This window comes from Ipomoea triloba, chromosome 4 (genome assembly GCF_003576645.1).
Source record: "Ipomoea triloba cultivar NCNSP0323 chromosome 4, ASM357664v1".
NCBI lineage: Eukaryota > Viridiplantae > Streptophyta > Magnoliopsida > Solanales > Convolvulaceae > Ipomoea > Ipomoea triloba.
In genome coordinates, this window is record NC_044919.1 from 35,139,802 (window position 1) to 35,164,394 (window position 24,593).

The following is a 24,593-nucleotide window of genomic DNA, read 5'->3' on the forward strand; positions in this document are numbered from 1 at the left end:
GCACTGCATGGTGCAAGCCATGGTTCTCTGGCTACAGGTGACGAGGCACTGCCCTAGCTGCGCCGGTTGCGGCTGCGCTCCGCCTTGCTGCACCGCCGTCGCCACAAGCAGCAACACCATTATCGCCGTCGTTATTGTACTCGCAGGATTGATCTGAAGAAACCCCATTCTAGATTAACGATGGAAATGGCTTTAATTAATTGATTAATTTGTGTGTGGGGTGTGATAAGCTGAGAATAATGGTGAATATATATAGTCGATTACGCAGTACAGTACAGCTGTACAGTTCATTAATGTGCATATAAAGGTGGTAAAGATGCAGGATTGCGGGCTTGAAGCAAGGAGGAAAGTGATGAGCTTTCTGTTAGGAGTAGCGTCATCTATGCATGTATAATGCGCAGGCCGGCCTGTGTCCCATATCCCACGCTACAATTCATGCTCCATCGAAGTCTAATTTCAGCCAAATTGATCAGACTATTGATTATAATATTACAAATTTAATTTTAAGCAGGATTTGATTTGATTTTTGAGCATCTCAATTATAGACAACTTAAAATAGTTAACCTTCTTATGATCTTTTGCTGACTAAGATCTACTTAAAACACACTCTCAGGTGGAAGCAAGTTTCTAGGCTACAATCACAATATTGGATTTACACATTGGACAGTCTCAAGTACTACATGAAATCCATGCTCCATTTATTATTATTATTAGAAGTCTTGTATTATAGTGAAATATTTGATTAATAAGATATAGTTTAATCTATAAAAATTTAAATCAAATGCAATAAAACCTACGTTATATTGTTGTATTTGTGGTTAATTAAAAATACACGAATTTTTCCGAAAAAAAAAAAGGAAAAAAAAGACACGAATTAATATTTTAAATATGTTATGTCATCATGTAAATTAAAATGATATTAAACTTAGCAACGTAACGTTTTCTAAAAAGTCTCAACCAACCTTAGCTAGCTGTCACATGCACCAAATCAAAGGCTTAAAAGAACCGACCAACCTAATATCTTGTCGTTTGCCCTGATATGATGGATGCTAATGTCATAATAATTAAAAGTTACGTTACTATCAAGTATTTTGTAGTATGATGATAACATATCATTGTTACCATTTCACATAGAATGTCACAAGTTCGAGTTTCATTTCAATCAAGAATGTTGACATACTATAGGTAGGATTAGATGGTAGTCATCGAAAAATTATTTTTTCCATTCTTGTCAACTAGTAGACTAGAATTCAAATCATACTATTCTCATTATTATTAATATATAAATAAATGGTATTTCAAATTTTCAACACAGAAATTTGTTGTTAGTTACCTATATTTATTTTATTATTTATCAATGCAAATTAAAGATGTATGTGTGTGTGTCTGTATATATATATATGAATAATAATAATAATAATAATAATAATAATAATAAGGGAAAATGGCACTTTTTCTCTATATGTTATATGTTTATAGCACTTTTTTCTCATGTGTTATTAAAGTGGATGTTTTCCCCCCTCAGTTATTTTAAAAGTGGTAGTTTTTTCCCTTGTAATGTTAAATTAACATTTTTGCCCTTAAAAATAACTATTTCATTTATTTTTATTCTCCAATCAATTGTTACTAATATATATGGAAGATCACGGTTCGATACGAACCTAATCGAACACTGTAGCAATTGAACTTAAATAGTATAGACGGTTACGGTTACGATTCAGAACCGAAAAAATAAAATAAAATAATTGTTAAATTTAGACTATTTTTAAATAAGAAATAAAATTATAAAAATAAATAAATAAATACATACGTTTTGATCGGCGGTTCAAAATCGAAATTGGAACCGAACCGTACCGATTTATCAAAATAAGTGTTTGATCATTTTCACTATATATGACTGTGGCTAAGTCCCGGTTCACGGTTCAACAATTATTTAATTTTAAATTTTTCGGTTCTGAATCGTAACCAGAACCGTCCATACTATTTCGGTATGATTGTTACAGTGTTTGGTTAGGTTCGAACCGAACGTGATCATCCATACATATAAATAATAATTTGTTGGAGAAGAAAAATAAATGAAATAATTATTTTCAAGGGTAACAATGTCAATTTAACATTTCAGGGGGAAAAATTGCCACTTTAATAACGCAGGGGGGAAAAGTGCTACATGCGCATAACATAGGGGGAAAAAGTGCCATTAATAATAATAATAATATGACACAACCCGTTTTTGTATCTCAACCCGGCTTTAAACCCAAAGTTTCAACCCGCTGTGTATCTTGCCTTACTCAGTTACTCACTCCTACCGTCTTCTGTAACTGTATGATACGGATCAGTGTTTCTCTTCACCTTTCGGTTTGATATTTTCTTCGTCGAGTCTCGCTACGCTCTACACTAAATTCAACAATGAGTTCCGGTAAATCGCCCAAATTACCTTATCTTCTTTATCTGAATTTTTCTTCTTAGAATTTGATATGTAATAATTGAATATGTAAATCCGCCTGAAATGCTTCTCTGGTTTATGCTACAGATGCGGATATGGAGGATTACGGTTTTGAGTACTCCGACGAGGAGCCCGAAGAGCAGGACGTCGATATTGAGAATCAATATTACAACTCCAAAGGTTTTTTTCTTAAATTTATGCTTTTAGTTTTCTTAGCTTCAATATTCTGAAAACTGAAAAGGGTGAAGTTTGCTGTTAGGCTTTCAATTTCTCTCTGATTATTCTTGTTTGGTGTTATTAAGTGAAAGCTCCGCACCTGGACAAGTAGTGAAGTAGGCGACAAGTTATTTTAGCCGTCAGAGTGATTTTTTGACGCTCAGTAGCATCAAATTATGTGAAGAAGAAGAGAGAAGGAGAGAGAGTAAGCATGCATTGTCAATTGGCAGTGCAGTCTTCCTCTGCTGCCAAGGAGTGATGGTCTGGTGATCACGTTTAGTGTAGAGGAATGTGGTCTGAGGGACACACAAGAAGGCAAGGCAGGTTTAGATAGATCATAAGGGGCTTTATTGAAATTTGTACTTGCAAGGTTTTGTCACTTTGAGTCATATTAATCAGTACTTTGCTTCTATAGTTATACTTGAAGCAAAAATATTACTATGTATAACGGATATAACCTCATCAAAATTTGATTAATCTGTGAACAGTACCAATGGAAAAGAAATTGCAGAAGAGAAAATGTATGTTGGACTTGTGTTGTTCCTTGCTAGTGTTTTGACTGCAAACTAATAATTGATACATTAACCTTGCTATATCTAAAACCTTTTTTTTTTTTAACATATTCTTCATATTTGTATGCTCATCCTTTTTCCTGAACCTTCTCTTCTCTTTTCCAAATTTAGTATTCCTTAAATTACTATTTTTGTCTGTGTTTTATTCATAGGCCTGGTTGAATCGGATCCAGAAGCAGCACTTGAGGGTTTTGCTGAAGTAGTTAGGATGGAACCTGAGAAAGCTGATTGGTGAGTACTGCAAACTTCTTAAGTTGTTTTTGGACTGGTGGCAACCTATTGGAGTAGTTGTTTTATAGGGAGATGAATGAGTATAGTTAGAAGCAATCGGGTCTTTGACTTGGGGGCTCGGTCTCTATGCTTTTTGAGGAAACCAAAACACTGCAGCATGTTTTGGGGTTTTCCCCCTTTATTTATTTACTCTTACTCCTTTTTTCCTTCCTCTTTCCAGGACAGGGGTTGGGGTGGGGGTTGGATTGCTTGAGAGATTAAGGAAAACATATATGTGAACATCTTTTACGAGATCTATTCTGCAGGAGGCTAATTCTCGTAGTATTATGAATAGGCTTTACATCGAATTCATTTTCTATGTCATCCCTTAAAGATTGCTTGTATTGATGGAGTTTGCACCAGTTAAGTTAGTCCTTAAGTAATATACTTTTTGTGTTTCTATAACATTTTAAAATAGACTTGTAAGTCATGTAGCTTGAATGCTAATTGGGGTCCCTGATGCATTATGGGGACATGCTTACCAACAGAGGTCACTGAAGTAAAGAGGCGGCAAACGGAGAAAGCTTTAGTATTTTGATCTATTATTATTTAGTGACATTAGTTGTTTGAACATAGCAGTCCCACACTCCCACTAAGGATTCATAGTTTTTCTTGCTAGAAGTTTTCATCTCACCACTTCACTGACATTCTTCTCCATTGTTTTCAGGGGATTTAAAGCCTTAAAACAAACCGTTAAGCTGTACTATAAGCTGGGGAAATACAAAGAAATGATGGATGCTTATAGAGAAATGCTGACTTATATTAAATCAGCTGTAACACGTAATTACAGTGAAAAGTGTATAAACAATATTATGGATTTTGTTTCTGGATCAGCCAGTCAGAACTTCAGCCTCCTCCAAGAGTTCTACCAAACAACACTGAAGGCTCTTGAAGAATCAAAGAATGAGGTCAGACTATAGGTAGATCTTAGATGGAAGCAAGTGTCCTAAAAATAAAATTATCATTCACTTGTTTGTCTTGCAGAGGTTGTGGTTCAAGACAAATCTAAAGCTTTGCAAAATTTGGTTTGACATGGGTGAATATGGGAGGATGAACAAGGTGCTTGTTTTCAGGTTACATCAAGATATTATACTGCTCTTAATATGGATAGTGAATATAACGAACCTTTCTTATTAGATTTTGAAAGAGCTCCATAAGTCTTGTCAAAAAGAAGATGGCTCAGATGATCAGAAGAAAGGAACACACTTATTGGAGGTATATGCAATTGAGATCCAAATGTACACTGAGACTAAGAACAACAAGAAACTGAAGGTACATAATTATATCTCTTTTAGTTCCTCAATTTGATAGAATAATTTATTTTAGCACTCCATTTTCCTAATTTCTTTGAGTGGATATTGATGCGTCTCCTCTTTCTTATTATCCTTCTTTTCCACTCCCTGCTTTCAGCACTCCTTTTGTTGATATTGTGGTTTTCTAGAGATTCCATGGTTACACTGTTTTGTTTTACACTGCTTCATAGGAGAGTAAGTGAATTGTGATAAGAGATTGTGAGGTAATGGAGAATGAATGGTGTGATTAAGGGCAATAAAGAGTGTACCATGCTTATGCAATCTAAGTTGTCATTTCAAAATGCTTCTGAGAATTCTGGCATTGCTTTTGTTTTTACTTTATAGTTTCTATGCAAATAATAGTTGTTTATGAAATTCATGTCATCTAAGTTCATAAATCATAATTAATTATACTCGGGAAGTAACAATATTTGTACTTGTTTGCTGGGTAGTAATGACATAGATGACACGGCAATACAGCATATGGGACTAGCAGCTTCAATTTGTCTGCTTTTGTTGTTTTTTTTTTTTTTAAATTTCTGGCCAAGTAGGGTGCAAAGTTGATATGGGAATATATATATATATATATATATATAGAGAGAGAGAGAGAGAGAGAGGGAGATATTTGTAATACATCTTTGTCTAAGTGCTTAACTCTCAATGTGACATAATGGTTTTCTCAAACTTCAATATTAGAAGCTGTTGACCTCTTCACCTTGGTTGCTCAAGGTTCACTTGGGTTTGGATACAAGTGCAGCTCTGTCCACAACAATTAGAATAAATAACTATTAGGCCAAGTCCTGGAACCATCTATTAACAATTTAACAGTTTTGTACTCCTAAGCCATTTCTTCGTGAATTGCCTTGTTTCATGCCGTGTGCAATTTGTGTCTTACATATGGTCATGAGTTTATATGATGATTTTATGAGTTGTATCACTTGTATGCCAACTCATCAACACATGATTTGGGTCGGGTTGGATTTGAAGTACCTCCGATGTAGCAGAAATTTGAATTCTGTGGGCGTAGCTCATTCTTAATTTCTGTGTGTACTCTTCTGATTTTTCTTCTGAATGCCCAAATTGCTATTTTTGAGATTCAAGCAAACATGATTTTAAAAAAAAATAAAAAATTCCAGGAACTATACCAGAAAGCACTGTCTATAAAGTCAGCAATTCCTCACCCACGAATTATGGGAATCATTCGTGAATGTGGAGGTAAAATGCATATGGCTGAGCGACAATGGGCAGATGCAGCTACGGACTTCTTTGAAGCTTTTAAAAACTATGATGAAGCTGGAAACCAGCGGCGTATCCAATGTCTAAAGTATGTATTATACTACAGTCTTGTTTGCTTGAGTAGGCATATTTTGTGTGTATGGCATCTCTATGTTTGTGTGCTTCTTTTAGCATCTTCTCTCTTCAATTTAAAACAATAGTATACAGTGAATGTAATCTATGCTCATTATAAGAAAGAAGGTATATCATAGGTCTGCAGTCTTGGACAAATGAAACGCTATTCCCTTCAGTCCAGAGCATCTCCATTTCAACTTTTCTCCCACTTTACCATCATCTTCTGGTTGTTAGGAATTTTGAATGGAATTCTGCTGGAAGGCTAAAAATCATTGCGCTTGTAGATGATGACCTGAGGAAGAATTTCAATGATAAAATAGCAAAGTTGTAGGATGAAAATAGTGGTACAAGTGATGATCAGTACATGCATTGAACCACTCCCCATGCTTCTCAAGACTTGTTGAATGCCTACCATTTGTTATTACTACCCATGACAGTTGAGTTAAAAGCATCTCAGGCAAGTTCTGGACATGGCACATCATGCCATGTTTGTAACACGAAAGCTTTCAATTATGACCACATTTACCTTTTGTTTCTATGATGAACTTGATGAGATTACTTGTACCAACTTAATTACTTTCTGATCAGTACCTTCCTAAAATGGCCATGGCCAAATCTACCTGTCTTATGGTCAACTCTCCCTGTGGGGGCTTTTCCGTTATTTTTTTGGTAGGATTTTCCCACTTTTCCTTCCATTTGTTACATGAGGGGCAAAGTAATATCCAGACTCCCAGCTGATGGGAAATCTCTGTTTGCAATAACTGGCAGTTTTATTTCAGTCCAAGTCTTGCAGAGGTTATAGTGCATCTTCAGATGTTTTTGGACTTTTAAATACTTTCGCTTTCATCTAAACTCTTTATTAGGGTCATATCTCACAAATTGGAATAGATATCATAATTGTTAAATTGTAATTTTCCACATTTGCATCACAAGTATAGCTTTATATTCTCTGACAATAACACAATTACATGTTGGCTTGTGCAATTTTGGGGTTTTACCAATGCTCTTTCATCTATAGAATACAAATGCTTGGGTTTGATTGAAATTTTGCTTGTTGGCCAATAAAATATATTCAAGCTATCTCTAAGAATAACTATTTTACTTCCTCAAATTTGGCAGGTACTTAGTATTGGCTAATATGCTGATGGAGTCTGAGGTCAACCCTTTTGATGGCCAAGAAGCAAAACCGTATGTATTTAACAAATTAAATTTGAGCTGTTTTTTATTTTCTCAAAGTCCAAATCAGTGAGTATGTCTATACTTGGCCACTTTATTGTGTGTTTATTAATGTGACCAAACTCTTATGCGTTGTGCTTTTTAGATATAAAAATGATCCTGAGATATTGGCAATGACAAACTTGATAGCAGCATATCAACGAAATGAGATCCTGGAGTTTGAAAAAATTCTCAAGGTATTTCTATTTCACTATCTATAGTTTACATGTCTTCTCAATCTTATGATTTAAACTGATTTCATAAATTTCTTCAGAGTAATAGAAGGACAATAATGGATGATCCTTTTATACGAAATTACATTGAAGATCTTATGAGGAATGTGAGGACTCAAGTGTTGCTCAAACTGATCAAGCCTTACACAAGAATTCGGATCCCTTTCATATCCAAGGTGATTAGATAGAGATCAGTGTCCTCTTTTACAGTGAAGGAGCTGCAAGGACATTCCATATTTGTTTCCCTATTTATCTATTCATTATGACAGTATATTATTTTAAATACACCACCATTCTTCTGATTTTTATTGGTTTTTGCCTTTTTTGCTATTCTCTTCTGGTGGGTGGATACCCAACAGGGAGATAGGTTGGGTTACACCGTATATCAGTAATTGACATTGGTTGATATACAGGAACTTAATGTACCTGAGAAAGATGTGGAGGAGCTGTTGGTTTCGCTAATATTGGATAATCGTATACAAGGACACATTGATCAGGTGAACCGGCTCCTAGAACGTGGTGACAGGTATGCAGACTTTTTTAGTGTAGTACCTGTCTATTCCAATGACTTGTTTTCCACAGTATATTTCACATTTATAATGTTTTGCATGCAGGTCAAAGGGGATGAAGAAATACACTGCCGTGGATAAGTGGAACACACAGCTTAGGTCCCTCTATCAGACTGTTAGTAACCGAGTGTGTTAATTTTTGAGATTTTTTGAGAGTATATTCTATCTGAAAATGTCACTCCTGGAAAACAATAGATTACAAACATTATGTTTACTTTTGCACCGAAAATGTTTGTGGGTAGTGTAGAAGTGTCCATTTACAGAGATGTTGGCTCAAATCTAGTTTAAATGTTTTTGACAAGTTTGCTTACCAATCAACTTCATCATTAGCTGTAAATTACCAAACTACTGGGGCAGGGCTCAGTTTTTGGTGTTCCCTTCCATGTGATCACAGTACACGTAGCAAAGATAGAGTGCTGGCTTCTGGAGGTGGGTTTTTGACATTTTGTCAAGCTGTTTCTAACTCGAATATTATTAGGTTGGTAGGATGTCTACAGCTTGGCTTTATCTTTAAAACGGATGAAGTGTATGCCCTGATTCTACAAAGATGGCTAGCTTTCTATGTGCCTCTGCAGTGGTCAAGTTAAGCTGGCCCAGACTTGTGTTTGCTCTTATCTCGAATGGTTGTTACTTTCAACCATAGCTCGTTGACCAATCCAAAGTATATAGCTTTACTTCACCGGTCATCGGTCATCGCAGGTAAGTAAAACACATTTTGTGATTTACTTCCTTCAAGAGTTCTAAGGCGGAATAGGTGAGGATTCTTGGCCTTTAAAAAAAAATTGGTGGTCTATATTTAATATTTTGCTCCTGTTTTTTCACCTCAAGGCTCAAGGCAACCAAGAACAGAGCTAATTTTTTTGGCTGGTTGGAAGTGGAAAAGTAGGTGCGATGATGTTTCATCTGCTCTTATCCTGGTGAAGTTAGAAGCAGCATGAGGTGACGTGATGGGGGCCCAATCTCTTTCCGCTTTTTGTAAAATGTTGAATTTGGCAAGGCAAAACCGGACAATCACATGGACCCCTTCCCATGTTCCACCAATCCTTAATTGGATAAACACCACTATCAATCATTGTCGTCTCTCCCTCATCCTTAACGAGGCGTTTGATTGGAAGGATAAAATTAAGAGGCGTTTGATTGGAATGATAAAATTAAGAAGGAAATGAAAAAAATTAAGAAGGAAATGAATTGTAATTTTATAAAAAAAAATAGAAATTAAAATTACTTTACTTAATAGGGAATAGTAGAATTATTGAGAATGAGGAAGGAGAGAATTATATAAAAACTAAAATGTCTTTATATAATAATAATAATAATAGAAAAGGAATGTAGTATATTAAAAATGTACCGACAAGTATATTATTTGAGTACTAAAAGTACATTATTTTGAATAATGTATATTTGATATACCAATAATGTACTTTTAATATATTAAAAATATTGTTTTTACTGTCTACAGAAGACAAATACTTAGGAGTATAATTTGGGAGTCCATGTAAAATTACTCTCTGCACAATGCCGCGCTGACCATAGTCTACATAAAAATTTGCCAATAACATTAGCTTTTTACTTAATTATAAATTTTGATTTTTTTAATTTTGTTTTTAATCTTTAAGTTTAAAAATAATTTCATACCTAAGATTTTGTAATGGAGTGATACCGATTTAATTTATTTATGAATTTAAGTTTAGAGTCCCTAACCTTCTTTCACGTATCCCAACAAACCATTTCATCTATCTCTTTAAAATTTTAATTTATTTTAGATATTTTAAATTAAAAGCAAAATATTTTTAAAAAATCAATCACTAAGAGTGAAAATTTTAAAATTGAAAACCATTAATGAAAAATGACTTTAATAGGTTCTTGCTTAAAATTATGGTTGGCATGGGTCCTTTTTGTAATTTAAAGAGCCTTTTTCGGAATTACTAGAAAGAAAAAGGATGTTAGCGCAATTATCCATATACATACACACTGTACCCCAAAAGGACAGAAATCCAGACCACGTGCCAACACTACAATATAACAGAGATTATCTATTATTTTCATTATTTAATAAAATTATAAAATATTAGTACATTTTTAAAAATTGGCAGTTGATTTATTAGTTTTTTTTTCCTTTTTAATAAGTATATATGCACAATTAAAACAACATTAGACTTGCCAAGCACCTTGTGCTCAAATGGTATGTAGTGACCTCCCTCAAATGAAAGGTCATGAGTTCAAGTCTCAGTGAAGGAGATATTGAAATTGACTCTTTCTGCATCAACAGGTTGAAAAAAAAAAACAACATTAGACTTAACTAACGATAATAAATATACATATAATCTTGATATGAACTGTTGAAATTGTTTTTTTTTTGGGTTAATTTGTATTGATATTTTTAACTGCAATAGTATTTGAAATTGACTAATTTATTTGTTTAGAAGAATATTGTCAGGATTATCATATAAATTGCGAAATATAATATTCCAAATAATAATAATATAATATATAGACTCAATAATGGAGCATGCAAAATGATTGAGATGCGGAGAAGATGAACTAAAATAATTCAATAAGATATTCAACCTCCAAACTTATTGCTCGTTCTTTATTTATTTATTTAATACAACTTACCCTATTACATTGTAGTATCTTTATATCTATACTTTTTCAAACATGTTGAAGCACAAATAGTCAATGTCATTGCCTCCACTGAGGCTCGATCTCATGCCCTCCCATATAAGATAAACACTACATGCCATATGAGTATAAGGTGTTTGGCCTTATATTCGATGGACACACACACACACACATATATATATATATAGCGGATGTTGTGCTCAGATGCGAACATGAAGTAAACCAGTGAGTTAAACTCGTGTGCACCTATTGACTTCGAACTCAATTATATTAAACGTGTGTTTGACCAAAATCTTTGTTTTTGTTTTTGTTTTTGTTTTTTTTTGTTTTTGTTTTTGTTTTTGTTTTTTAAATGTTTGATTGCATGGAAGTATTCTTTACCATGTAAAATTGCCTGGACTTAATTGTATATGTGTATGAGTATACTAATTGTAATAAAAGTTATATTATACCGTCTTTTATTTTAAGTCCTATACATTAACGTGATAACAAACTATTAGTAGTACGTAATGCATATCTTAGATTTTTTTTTTCTCGTCTTCTTTTCCTTCTTTCCAATCAAAAGAAATTATGACAAAAAATATTATATTTTTTCAGGCGTACTTCACTTACTCACATTTTTTGTTCTTAACTGTGTGACATATTCTAATTGATAATAAAAAAAAGTTCATTTTTTCAGATAATAAAATAAAAACATATGATGAAGGTTTTACACTTTCGTTTAGAAGTACATTTATCATTTTCGTAAAGAAAAGACGTCAAATGAACAATTAAATTTTCGTGGTTGAGTTCTATTTTCCTTTGTGATTTGTAGAATTAAACCACAGAAAACAAAACATGTGTAATTGAAGCATTTAACACTTTAAAAAAAGTAGAACTAACACTATTTGTGAGTAGAGTATTTTCCTTGTGAGTAATATACAAGGCTCCAATAAATAATGATTTGACACATCATTTATTGTTATATAAAGTGAATTTTTTAGTAAAATGATAGTTGAAATTAGTCATGTAACATTTCAAGTTGCCAACTCAACAATTTAATTGGTTCTTACTATTGGGAGCAACAAGTAATACTCCCTCTGTCCCATTTTACCTGTCATATTTACTATTAATTGGTCAAACCAACTCTTCCTTCTTTGCTTATTTTCTTTAGTATTTTTTTTATTATTTTTAAATTTAATTTTTTGTGTTTAATAGTACTTTTAATGTAGTTTCTAAATATATAAATTTTATATATTAATGCTAAACTTAATAATATAAAAAATTAGATTAAAAATTACTTCAGTCAAGCCTCGTTAAACGAACCAGACAACCATTTTGGGACGGAGGTAGTATTAATTATACAGATAATGATTTGACACACCATTTATTGTTATATAAAGTGACATTTTTCTTTAGCGAAATGACATTTAATTAGATTACTACATAATATCTCAACTCGACAATATCTTCAAAAAAAATATCTCAACTAGACAATTAATTATACGAGTTCTACTATGGGTCCAAAAAAAGTTATCTACATCCAATATTTGTGAGAATGAGTAAAAATTGGGAGTGGAATTTGTGAGTACAAGTAGTATTTTCTTAATTATAAAAATAATGATTTGACACACCATTTATTGTTATATAAAGTGACATTTTTCTTTAACGAAATGACATTTAAAATTAGATACGTAATATATCAACTCAACAATTTAGTTGGTTCTTACGAGCAACGAGTAAAACATGTTAATTATACAAATTGTAAAAAAAAATTGATTGATTTATTTCATACTTTTTATTTTTCCTCTTTTCATAACATAATGCATTATGTGGTACCAAATAAAATGATAATAAAAATAAATAAATAAAATGATAATAATGCACTCTTTTTGTTGGGCAGGCAACAGATTGACAGATCACAAAAATGGAAATTATTTTATATTTATATATATTTTGGTTGCATACGTGGCTTTCTGTGCATCTCTGCCTCACAACTTGGACCCCACCCCACCGTACTACCCACGTGGACTACTATTCCTACCAAATATTTTTGGCCCACAATCCCAATTCCATATTGTACAAAATGCCATTATTGTAACCGCCACCTACTAATAACCAATACTACGTATATGCTATTTTCACTCATTTATTTTCCAATAAAGCCCACGAACCGGTAATTGACCCTTTATTACAGGTCATTTAGATTTTTTGGCCACTTACGAAACTTCCCGGTCATCGTCAAAACTTTTCGGCGATCGGCGACGATCGAATCGTGGCCGGTCGCCATCTCCGTGAAGAAGGTAACCATTTTGACATGTTTGAGTGTTTAATTGCACGTTTTATAAGTTCATGGGTCTAATTGACTTATTATGAAATGTTCGGGTGCCTATTTGATCATTTTCCCTAAAAAAAAATTGAATGACTATAAAATTTGTAATTATTACCCGAAAATTTATACTATGTAAACCTTACCAATTAAACTTATAACATTATGATTACGTGTTGAACGTGACTGGGTTACTTCGTAAATATTCCTTTCCATTCCGATTTGATTGTCACATTTACTTTTTACACGCTTTTTATGGAATTAAAGTAAATGTTATGCGTTTTTCAATTATATGATTTATGTTCTTCATATTTTTCACTTTTGATAATAAAAAGCAATAAATGAAAAAAAAAAAAAACTCAAAAGAGTAAATTGAGAAAAGTAGAATGATGATGATATTCAATTTTGAAAAAAAAATAATTTTAAAACAGATCAAAAAAGAAAGTAAGACTATTAAAATGAGACAGAAGAGTATATATTATGGTTGTGAACTTGGGGTAGGACAACGAATTGTGTTGACTAGGAGCAGGGAGAGACATACGTTGTCACATAATCTGCTTTTTCATGTTTTTCACTTGTTTTAAAAGATTTTGTCTGCGGGAGTGGATCTGTGCAGGGGGTATACACATGATATGATGATGGTGATTCAGATTGGGAGGTTGTTCTAATCGGATTAGTCCTGTTCTGCTTTGGGGCTGGGGATAATTTTGTAGTGCCCCAACAACTCTTTGAAAGGCCGGTTTACACCGTGCTTATCATAGGCTCACCATCACCACGGCAGCACCACCACTTTTCGCTCTTATCTGCCACACTCCCATCAATTCTCCATACTCAAGTAAACCTCTCTCTCTCTCCCCTCTCTCTTTTTCACTTTTTGAGTCTTTTCAACCCACCTTTTTGGTTTAATTTGTGATGACCATTGGAATTGGTTGTCTGGGTTTTCTTCATTATTGTCTGGGCTTTGGTCCTCTTGAGACTTGAGAGTTGTGTCTTCCAATTCTTCCATTCTTATTTGTGGGTGTTTCTAAATTCTATAAAAAGTTGTCTTTTTTAGCATTGGGTTTTCTGGGTTTTGCTTTCTTTTGCCTCACAAGCTCCTATTTGCTTTTGGGTCCCTTCAAAGACTCAAACTTTATTGCCACTGGTGATTTGGGTTGCCTTTCTTGATTTCTGCATTGCCTATTCTTGGACTCCATTTTCTTGTTAAACATCACTTTTTTCCCCCTTTTTTCTTTTGCACTAATTTGTTGGTAGTGAAAGGGTTTTGGAACTCAAATTGAATTTTTCCTCTTTTTTTTGGCTGGGTTGCATGATAGTGCTATTGGTAGGACATCTTTTTCTCTCTCCATATCATTGCCTGCTGATTGTCCACATTTACAATAGATTCTCATTCTCTGTTTTTTAATCACTTGAAGCCTTAAGGTCTCTTATTTTAACTAGAGATTCTTTGTTTTTGGTTTTTAAAACTAAACCTCTTTTTTTAATCACTTGAAACAATCTAAAATATTATGAGGCAATTGATTAATCAGAAGGCTGAGACATCTTGATTCTCCCTAGTGGAATAAACAAAAGTGAAATGTGTTATTGCTATTCAACTGCTCTTAGTTGAATAATGGGTAGGGGCAATGTGAAGTTCAAATCAATAGAGATTAGGTAGTTTATTATAGGTTTTGACTATCCCCAGGAAGTTGCATCAACTCTTTTAATTCCAATTGATGAAACCCATGTTGAATGTGGAGGACTTCTAGAAAGAATTTACTTTGATTTTCAAGATTGCCAGCTGGAATGCTCATCCTACTACCATAGTTTTCTAATGATTAACAGAAGCAAAACATGTTCTATTTTGTTGAACTTGTTATTAGCTTTTAGTAATTTGTTGTATAATCAGCTGGAACCTGACAGAAAGTGTGAAAAATATGGTGTAGGAGTTGCGATTTTAAGAAGAATTCACTGGTTGCTTGATCATGAATCAACCGAAAATCAAGCGTAAAGTTGGTAAATATGAACTCGGGCGGACAATAGGCGAGGGATCATTTGCCAAAGTTAAGTTTGCGAGGAATTCCGAGACTGGAGAACATGTTGCTCTGAAGATTCTTGACAAAGATAAGGTCCTAAAGCACAAAATGGCGGAACAGGTTAGTTTCTGAGCCCTGTATGCTGTCGAGAACTATCTATTGCTCACGCTCTATATCGATATTTGCCTGCAAAATTTATGTCACATTCTCACATTTCGGTTATTGATTGTAATTCTATGCTTCAAATGTGCTATATGCTTAATTTGACAGATCAAGCGGGAAATAGCTACAATGAAGCTAATAAGACATCCAAATGTTGTTCGCTTGTATGAGGTCTCCCCTCTCTCTCTCTCTCTCTCTCTCTCTCCCCCCCCCCAACCATGTGTGTGCAGAGCCCATAGCCACCTGTTTCTGACAGAGCATGTGTTCCCATAGCTGTGAAGCCACCATGTGTGATTATATTGTTTATGTTTTCCTAACCCGTCTTATTACAATTGGTTAAGAATGTTACAAATACAATACTAACTTAGTATATTATTTTATGCTTGATTTCAAATGTTCAAATGTATAAGATTTCTAGGCTGTTTGATTGGGGCAGATCTTGACATAATTTGGGTTAGAAACTGTTATGTTGGATTATATATGTTTATGACCTGTTCAGTTCATCTGTTGAATACGTATAATTTAGTCCGGAAATATGTTATTTGACCGAGAGATTCAAACTCGTTCAGTGGAAAAATGAAACTTACATCCAACATTTTTTCCACCGTTTTGACACCTTTACTTCATATACCTTCAGGTGATGGCGAGCAAGACCAAAATATTCATTGTTCTGGAATTTGTTACCGGTGGAGAGCTTTTTGATAAAATTGTATACATATTCTTCCTTTTTCCCCGTGATTCTGGCATTTTCGGGATGAAACTTGGCAAATTCTGAATCTGAGTTTCTTCCTGGCTATACACACAAAATAATGGTGTATATATTTATCGATATATAATCTCTGATTGGACTTACTCTTTACGTAATTTCTTGACTACAAAGGTAAATCATGGACGGATGAGGGAGGATGAGGCAAGGAAATATTTCCAGCAACTTATAAATGCGGTTGATTATTGCCATAGCAGGGGAGTCTACCACAGAGATTTGAAGGTTGATACTGTTACTTTTGCATAATTCCGTGAAAATTGAAATAGCTAGCTAGACAAGCGCCCTATTGTTGTTGCTCTCTCGACCGGTTAATACGTGACTATTGACATCTTTATGCATTCATTTGCTTGTGCAGCCAGAGAATTTACTATTGGATGCTTCTGGGAATCTCAAGGTTTCTGATTTTGGATTGAGTGCACTGTCCCAGCAAATCAGGGTAATTACTTGATTATTATACTGTCCCCATTGAAAAAATAAGAGAGAACATATGAGTTTATAAGGTCATGAGTTAAACTAGCTAGTTGGTTGGATTCAGTCTTTTAGTATGGTTTGGCCTATGTGTATTATAGCCCAATTGAGTGACCTTAGCTCAATCTTAGATTATAACATGGTATCAGAGCCTGCTCGGTCCATAATTCAAGTGGTCAACTGGTTAGATTCAAAAGACATATGAGATTGGCCCATTCTTAGATTATAACACCCATAATAAACCAATTAACTGAAAATATGAACGTTGAAATGCAAAAAATAATCTGATTTACTGCGTTATTTTGGCAGGATGACGGCTTACTTCACACCACCTGTGGAACTCCAAACTATGTTGCTCCTGAGGTATAAACAACACCGGGATGTAAGAAGAGTGCATCTTTTTTTTTTTAATCCTTTGCACCTAGTCTTGAGTAATGAAATTCCTCTCTTAGGTTTTAGATGATCAAGGTTACGATGGGTCGGCTGCGGACTTGTGGTCCTGTGGAGTCATACTCTTTGTATTGCTTGCAGGATACTTGCCTTTTGATGATCCTAATCTTATGAACCTATATAAAAAAGTGAGCATTTTTCACAATCTTACGCTAAAAATTTCATATGTTTTTGTTGGTTTCACTAAATCTATATTATGTGACATGCAGATATCCTGCGCTGAATTTACTTGCCCCCCGTGGATCTCCTTCAGTGCCATGAAGTTAATTACTCGAATTTTGGACCCAAACCCCGTTACTGTGAGTGCTTCTGTTTTTGTTGTTTCAGTAGAAAGTAAACCCTCTAAGACAAGGCCAAAAAAAAAACCGTAATTCACATTAGCATAAAATTTGATTTCTCCTTGTGTTTGCTTTTATTGTGCAGCGAATTACCATTCCCGAGATATTGGAAGATGAGTGGTTTAAAAAAGACTATAAACCTCCCGTTTTTTATGAGAAAGAAGATACAAACCTGGATGATGTGGAGGCTGTTTTTAAGGATTGTAAAGTGAGTTTTGTTTACATACAAGTTACTTTCAGAGTGTACTTGAAACAATAACAGGATTTATATAAATCATGAAATTCATTTTTTTTTAATTGTAACAGGAGCATCATGTTACGGAGAAAAAGGAAGAGCAGCCAACTGCCATGAATGCATTTGAGTTAATTTCTATGTCAAAAGGGCTCGATCTTGGAAATCTCTTTGATGAAAAGGTTTCTTCTATACTTATGCTTCTTGTTCATACTTTGGTATCACCGACAAATCCATAATTGTAATTGAAAAACAATGCAACCTAAAACTCAAAAGCACGGAAACTTATTCTGGTTTTTCTCAATCCTATTCTTACCCAAGCCTAAGGGAGCTTCTGTGCTTAGTATTAGGATAGGAATAAGGGGCTATCCTTCGTTAATGTGGGAAATTAGTGAATTAGTCTTATTTATCCTGCATCTCCATGATCGGTGATCCATTGTTCACAGGGATTCAAGAGGGAAACGAGGTTCACTTCTAAATGCCCAGCAAATGAGATAATCACTAAGATCGAAGAAGCTGCAAAGCCCCTTGGTTTTGATGTTCGGAAGAAGAACTACAAGGTAATGTGCAATTTGGACCACTTCGGTTGATGTTATAGATATAAAGAATATAGCTTGTGCAATATAATGTACCTTTATCCTAAGATAATGGAAGAAAATAATAATTACTCTATATCTTACGTTTTATCTTTAGATGCGGCTGGAAAACAGTAAAGCAGGAAGAAAAGGAAATCTTAATGTTTCAACTGAGGTGCGCGAATACAACTGTTTTTGTATAATTATGTCAAAATAAGGCATTTAGTTTGTACCCTAAACTATGATTCTCAATTCAGGTATTCCAAGTTGCCCCCTCTCTTCACCTGGTCGAGGTGCGAAAGGCTAAAGGAGACACGTTGGAATTCCACAAGGTATGTGTTCTGTGATCAGCTCGGCAATTATAACTAACCATGATGGAATCAACTGGCCGAAACACACTAAAAAACTGAATCCAATCAATTAGCTAGTCTAACTTATGACCTTATAAACCCATATATTTCTTTATAATTTTACAACGTGGGACTCTTAACAGTATCAAAACCTAAATTTACATTATTATTCATTTTATCTGGTGTTTTTTTTTTCCTGCAGTTTTACAAGAACCTTTCTACTTGCCTTGAAGATGTAGTTTGGAGAACTGAAGAAGATATGCAAGAAACAACATAGAATTTGCCAACCATGATTGCTACCCATTTGTTTTCAGGCCTTGGTCTTCATTCTCTTATGTTCTATTTTTTTTTTTTTGTTTTTGGGTCTTTTATGGGACCTTTTTCTCCCATGAGAGAATTAGGAAATTCACTTTGTTGTTCCTTTATTATAGGCAGTGGAAAGCAGAGATGGCTCCTATAGTCCTCCTGTTGAAGTGGTTGATGTGAATTTTGTATACTGTGTATGCTTGTTAATGTGATTCAGTGATTGCAAATTGCAATTCTATACATGTGATGTTAAGGCCAGCGAATTGTTAATGCAACTGTAAGGTCGGAAAAGTGTCTCGTCAGGCGGTAGAAGAGTGCCTAGACGGCCTAGGCGGGTGTTTATGCGACTAACTAAAAAAAAAAAACAGTGTACGTGTGGATGTATATATATATATATATATATATATATATATATATATACACACCACGTATGAATTAGCAAGGCCGAGCCGATCGGATTAATTCAGTTAATTCGAATGAAATGGGCGAGTTAACTCAGTCGAGTTAGGCGTTAGGCCGCCGAGTTGGCCTAATTAGGCGCTAGGCGGGCATCTAGGAGTGAAATCGCCACGATCTAGGGGCATCTAGACCGATTTTTGCAACAGTGCACTTGAGTAGAGTAAAACTTTGCTAGTGCAATTCAAACTGAATCTAGATTCGAGTAAAACTTTGCTAGTGCAATTCAAACTGAATCTAGATTAATCTTATATTACTGTATTAGTGTAATATTGGTGGTCATATGACAAAAAACTGGACCATATCTCATTCATAATGTATAAAAAAATGTATACATACAGGGTTCTTTTGGTAGTTTACAGTGGCATTTACATTTCACATGTTACATCTAGTCACTAAATATGCATACATAATAGAACTAGAACTCCAACATAAAACCAAAACTAGCACAAAAACATTATGTTTTTATCTGCTACCTAGGACTAGGAATGCAAATAGTTGAAACATATACTATCTGGAGTTTGTGGGGGCTCTTACTGTCTTGTGAGAGTGATCCAATTTCTTTTGTGTTGCCCTAGATGCATCTTTTGGTACTGGGAGGTTTTCAAGTGCAGCTAAAACATCTGCCATGGGTGGCCTTGCTTTTGGGTCTATGTGGAGGCACTTATAGGCAAGAGCAGCTGCAGCTTGAGCACCTTTCTTGGAATACTGACCACCTAACCTGGTGTCCATGATTCTCACAACTCGTCGGCTATCGTTTAGGGATGGCCTCGCCCAGTCGACTAAGGTTTCTTCGGCGCCCCCTACGCTCTCGTCGCCTAGGGCTCGCTTTCCTGATAGCAGCTCTAGCAGGACTACCCCGAAGCTGTAGACATCGCTCTTTGGAGTCAAGTGACCTGTCATAAATCATTTCATTTAGGTTTTTGAAGAGGTCTAGTTTTGCTAAAAGGTCAAATTTCTTGCCATCCTATATCTCTTAGGTTAAAGATTATGCACAAATACAAAAAGAACCAGCAGTTGGGTTGACTTGGTAACCACAAGGTTACAAGTTCGACAGGTTTACCTCCTTGTGGTCCAGTTGCCCTTTGCTGGCTAGGGTTACAAGTTGGGATTTACCCAGTGCACACCCTTGGCTCAAAAAGAACAAGCGGTATGAAAAAGTGGTGTTGGCATGGAAAGTTAGCAGAAGTTGAGGAAGAAATTAACCTGTGGCAACATATTCTGGTGCAGCATAGCCTCGAGTTCCTACTACCCGAGTTGAAACGTGAGACTTGTCTCCAACAGGACCATCTCTCGCAAGGCCAAAATCAGAAAGTTTCGCGTTGAAGTCCTGCAGAAGTTCGATAAAAAGCCATGTAACTAAAAAGGTAACCAAAACGAAAGTCATTATTCATCGAAAACCATTGGCATACCGAATCAAGAAGAATGTTGGAAGCCTTAAGGTCCCGGTAGATCACATTCGCATTGAGACCATGCAAGAAGGATAAACCCCGTGCAACATCAACAGCAATACGCATTCTAATAGACCAAGGCATGAGTTGAACTCCTTCTGCATATACAATTGGAATATAATATATCAAGGCACAATAACAGAAACGTTTTATAGAAACAAGATCATCTTAAATTTGCAAAGAGGATATATAGATACAACGAACGACAGATTTACTCACTCCGGAACAGATGGTTTTCCAAGCTTCCTTTTGGCATGAACTCGTAAACCAAAAGTCTGTTTTCAGATTCCAAGCAATACCCGATCAACCTCACGAGATTCGTGTGATGGAGCTCGCTTAAGTAGTTAACCTCCGACTAGTATAGAAATAAAGTTCAATTACCATACAGAGAAATTAAAAGAATTTAAGTACTAAACAAAAGTTCATAGGGGCTTAAAGAACACATACAACCCATTCTCTGTGACCTTGGAAGCTCTCGGGCTTAAGTTTCTTTACAGCCACTACCATCCCGGTTCCCGGTCTGCAGGGAGCGAATGAGTTTTCGTCTACCCATCCTTTGAAGACATAGCCAAAACCTCCCTCACCGAGAAGACTGTCAGACCGGAAATTCCTAGTGGCGACTTTTAGGTCATTGAAGGCGAAAGGCTTGAGGTTACTTAAGGCGGGGGGATTGCAACTGGGAGTTGCAAGAGTATTGGCCACACTGCCATTGGGCGTTGGCTGGCTGGAATTATTGGAGCCTTTCTTCTCAGAGGGAGAAGATGCCTTATTCTCTGGAAGGCAAAGTGAAACATATAAGTATCTGATATAGTTTAAGGTGATTCTGACAGATGAAGATACATTGAACAAAAGTAAACACACACACACACAGAGAAACAGCAGCATTGGTGGAGCACAATGCACGCAATATAGGACACTTATGTGCACAAGGAGCCCAATCCAAACCTAAAATCCCCATTATTCATGGCAAGAATCGAACCCTTATCCCTAATCAGCACTTTTGCGCACAAGGAGCCCAACTCAAACCCAAACCAGTAATCATGGCAAGAATCAAACCCCGACCCCCCAAACAACACTTCTGCACACAAGGAGCCCAACTCAAACCCGAATGCCAAACAGCAGCATTGGTGGACTGGAAGAGCTGCAACCAGCAAAATGCACACAATACGGGGCACTTCTGCACACAAGGATTCCAATACAAACCCAAACACCCAATATTCATGGCAAGAACCGAACTCTTATCCTACCCCAGGAAACAAGTCTAATCTTAAGCGACACTTCTCATCCATTAGACCAATAAACCAATGCACTGAGGCACATATTAATATTTTTGAAATACTTCTAATATTTTTCAATAATGCAGTAAATTTTAATTTTAATAAAATTACAAGTAATATTTATTAAATTAACTGAATCCACATATAACTGATTTAAAGTCCTAACTAACAGAACATTTAACAAAACAGATCAAAAGCTGCCAGTTTGAGCAATAGATTAGTCAAAGGCAAGAGAATATAATCCCACTACAACAAAACCAGAATTGATCATCATTCATATACATATACACACACAATCATCACTGCATTCAATTCAATAACTCAATATATAGAAGAAAAAAAATAGACAATAAGCAAAAGACAACCAATTTTATATGTGTAAACAGAAAGAAAAGAGATTCAGAGTTCACACATACCAGCAAATAAGCTAGAAGAAGCATGAGCAAGCTTTGCTGGTTTGGCCAGGCAAATACCCATATCCAAAAACTTGGAAACTGAGGCGCAAGTGGTGAGGAAAAAGAGGAAATAGTGAGGAATAAGGATGAGAGGACAAGTCCCAGAATGGGATTAACTGTGAGCCCATTCTTGTTTCTTTATGCAGAAAGATAGATAGATTTGGTTTGGTCTTCAGTCAAGGTGCAGAAAAAAATTAACATCAACCTTTTAATACGTTCACACCCACGCTTCTACTTCTTGTCTTGTATTTAAAGAAGGAAATGGTAAACTCTGGGTCCCAGTTGAAAGAATGTGTCCAGTTGTAAGTTGTGTTTAACTTTCTTCATAAATTGAAAATAGGGATGATAACAAATAGGTATTCATCTATTGGGTAACATGAGACTAGGGGTCTCAATTCGTGAGACAGATCGAATCTTTGATTAATATGTCAAATTTTTTATTAATGGGTCTGATCTTTGACCTCATTAATAAAAAATCCGACACTTCTCACCAATTGAAACTCGCCTCACACAAATTTTTGTCTCATCTACAAAGTTTTTTTTTTCCGGCACAATCTATAAAGTTATTATTGAACTAGATTAGTTATAAAATTATTATTTTTTAATCAAATTACTATTTATATTTCCTTTAATTCATCTTTTCCAACTAAGCGTCACGTAAAAATTCATTATTTGATATATCGCATAAAAATGAACCTTTAACACATTAATAATAAACTTTCATTACACAAAAAATGAACATTTAACAGTGCACAATACAATATAGATTGATGGTATAATTTGCCTGTCTTTATGAGGATGCATTGTCATCTTTATAGGTCTAACATCTATGTTGAGTTGAGTTGAGTTAACATGATTTATATCCTCCCAAAAGTTTTGTCGGGTCGAGACATGGGAATTTTGAAGTTTGGGATTCAACACTTTTGGGAGAAGAATTGAAAATAAAATAAATAATATCACGTTAAAAAGTTGAATATTATATAAATTTAAGAAAGAAAATATTTAGATGGGAATGGCAGCCGCCTATCCCGGAAATTTTGTCAAGTTTCCAGTGTCGTTATCGTACAGGTCAACTGTGCGTCGTCATGGCATTTTGACTCAGTAAAAATGGTTGGGAATTTGGTTGTGTGCTGGACACGCACATGGGGCCATGGGGGGTTATGGTTTACAGTTTATACGTCCCGGTTTTTAAATCTATATATTGCGTAAACGCGTATTTTTGGAAGTATGAAGCACTAACATTAATGGAATATTTATTTTAAAATGTCAAAGATCTCGTAGTTAAGTGGCATTCGGTGTCCCGATTAACATTCCCACATGAATAATGGGAGTGGGTTTGACTCTTAGTGGATAGTAGCTAATATTACATTGTAATAGAGTCAGTAGTACTAAAAAAAATTTATTTTAAAAAGATTGTTAAACTATTTAAAATATTCTTTCAAAAAGAAAAAAAACTACTTCAAATATTAATTAAATTACAAAATTATAAAAATTGACATCATGACATTACGTGATGTGACTAGGTGTAGATGTTGACTTTGAGCAATTCTTTTAAAGTTTGTGCATTTAAGTTTAAGAAAATAATGTTAAAGTCTTTGTAGATTGTAATTAACCGGCATAACTGTGACAAATATTATATTATAATAAAGTCAGTAATATTTAAAAAATAACCATCTTCATACAAAATAGATGTTTCATAGAGAATAATTTTTTTTTTTGAATAATAGTGTTTTTGTCAAGATAGAGACGTCATCCAAGAAAAAGAAATTACTTAAAAATCCATCACATTTGTCAAAAAATCAACATAAATTTTTATCTATACAAAAAATCACTCAAAAACCCTAATAGGGTTGCTCTTATGAAAATTTCACATTCAGTGTCTTCGTATGACAACGACTTGGCTATGGCGTTACAAAGGAGTTGTTGACTTTTTAAAAAGAACAAAAGTTTAATAAAAAGTCGTGTCAATCGATAAGTTCATAATAATTACCCGTAACAATTACGTTGTTTTTATAGTTTGGCAGCTTTGTTTTATTTTTAAATGTTTAATGATTACTTATGGGAAAATGTTATTTTTTTTCCTTAAATTATTTTATTATAATAGTTGACTCGGTCTTTAAATTCTTCCCGTTACTTTTTCTCTTAACTACTTGTTTGGTAGGAAAAAAAAACAAAAAAAAAACAAAAAAAAAAAAAAAAAAA

General features: G+C 34.7%; 3 protein-coding genes across 7 annotated transcripts; 2 read left to right on the forward strand and 1 right to left on the reverse strand.

The window, feature by feature from the left end:
* Positions 1–2,282: 2,282 nt before the first annotated feature.
* On the forward strand, positions 2,283–8,474 carry LOC116015037 (COP9 signalosome complex subunit 2). The gene is made up of 12 exons (XM_031255021.1): positions 2,283–2,416; positions 2,531–2,623; positions 3,384–3,462; positions 4,169–4,409; positions 4,486–4,560; positions 4,639–4,773; positions 5,930–6,117; positions 7,263–7,331; positions 7,465–7,555; positions 7,633–7,767; positions 8,005–8,117; positions 8,206–8,474. Exons 1-12 carry the CDS (start codon positions 2,407–2,409, stop codon positions 8,294–8,296), a joined length of 1,320 nt encoding a protein of 439 aa, XP_031110881.1. The 5' UTR covers positions 2,283–2,406; the 3' UTR covers positions 8,297–8,474.
* Positions 8,475–13,723: 5,249 nt separating this feature from the next.
* Positions 13,724–19,010, forward strand: LOC116014876 (CBL-interacting protein kinase 32-like). Of its 5 annotated transcripts, none has more exons than XM_031254833.1 (15): positions 13,724–13,925; positions 15,016–15,225; positions 15,376–15,438; positions 15,905–15,976; positions 16,148–16,255; positions 16,389–16,469; positions 16,811–16,864; positions 16,954–17,079; positions 17,161–17,250; positions 17,375–17,497; positions 17,596–17,703; positions 17,968–18,081; positions 18,215–18,271; positions 18,354–18,428; positions 18,649–19,010. In XM_031254833.1, exons 2-15 carry the CDS (start codon positions 15,055–15,057, stop codon positions 18,721–18,723), a joined length of 1,317 nt encoding a protein of 438 aa, XP_031110693.1. In that variant the 5' UTR covers positions 13,724–13,925; positions 15,016–15,054; the 3' UTR covers positions 18,724–19,010. The 5 variants fall into 5 exon arrangements, with proteins under 5 accessions (XP_031110693.1, XP_031110691.1, XP_031110692.1 ...); XM_031254831.1 differs by lacking the exon at positions 13,724–13,925 and adding an exon at positions 13,958–14,512; XM_031254832.1 differs by lacking the exon at positions 13,724–13,925 and adding an exon at positions 13,958–14,414.
* A 482-nt stretch (positions 19,011–19,492) lies between these two features.
* On the reverse strand, positions 19,493–22,527 carry LOC116014877 (probable serine/threonine-protein kinase PBL2). The gene is made up of 6 exons (XM_031254837.1): positions 22,353–22,527; positions 21,107–21,432; positions 20,879–21,014; positions 20,621–20,757; positions 20,415–20,538; positions 19,493–20,104 (listed from the first exon to the last, which is right to left on the reverse strand). Exons 1-6 carry the CDS (start codon positions 22,411–22,413, stop codon positions 19,719–19,721), a joined length of 1,170 nt encoding a protein of 389 aa, XP_031110697.1. The 5' UTR covers positions 22,414–22,527; the 3' UTR covers positions 19,493–19,718.
* Positions 22,528–24,593: the final 2,066 nt, after the last annotated feature.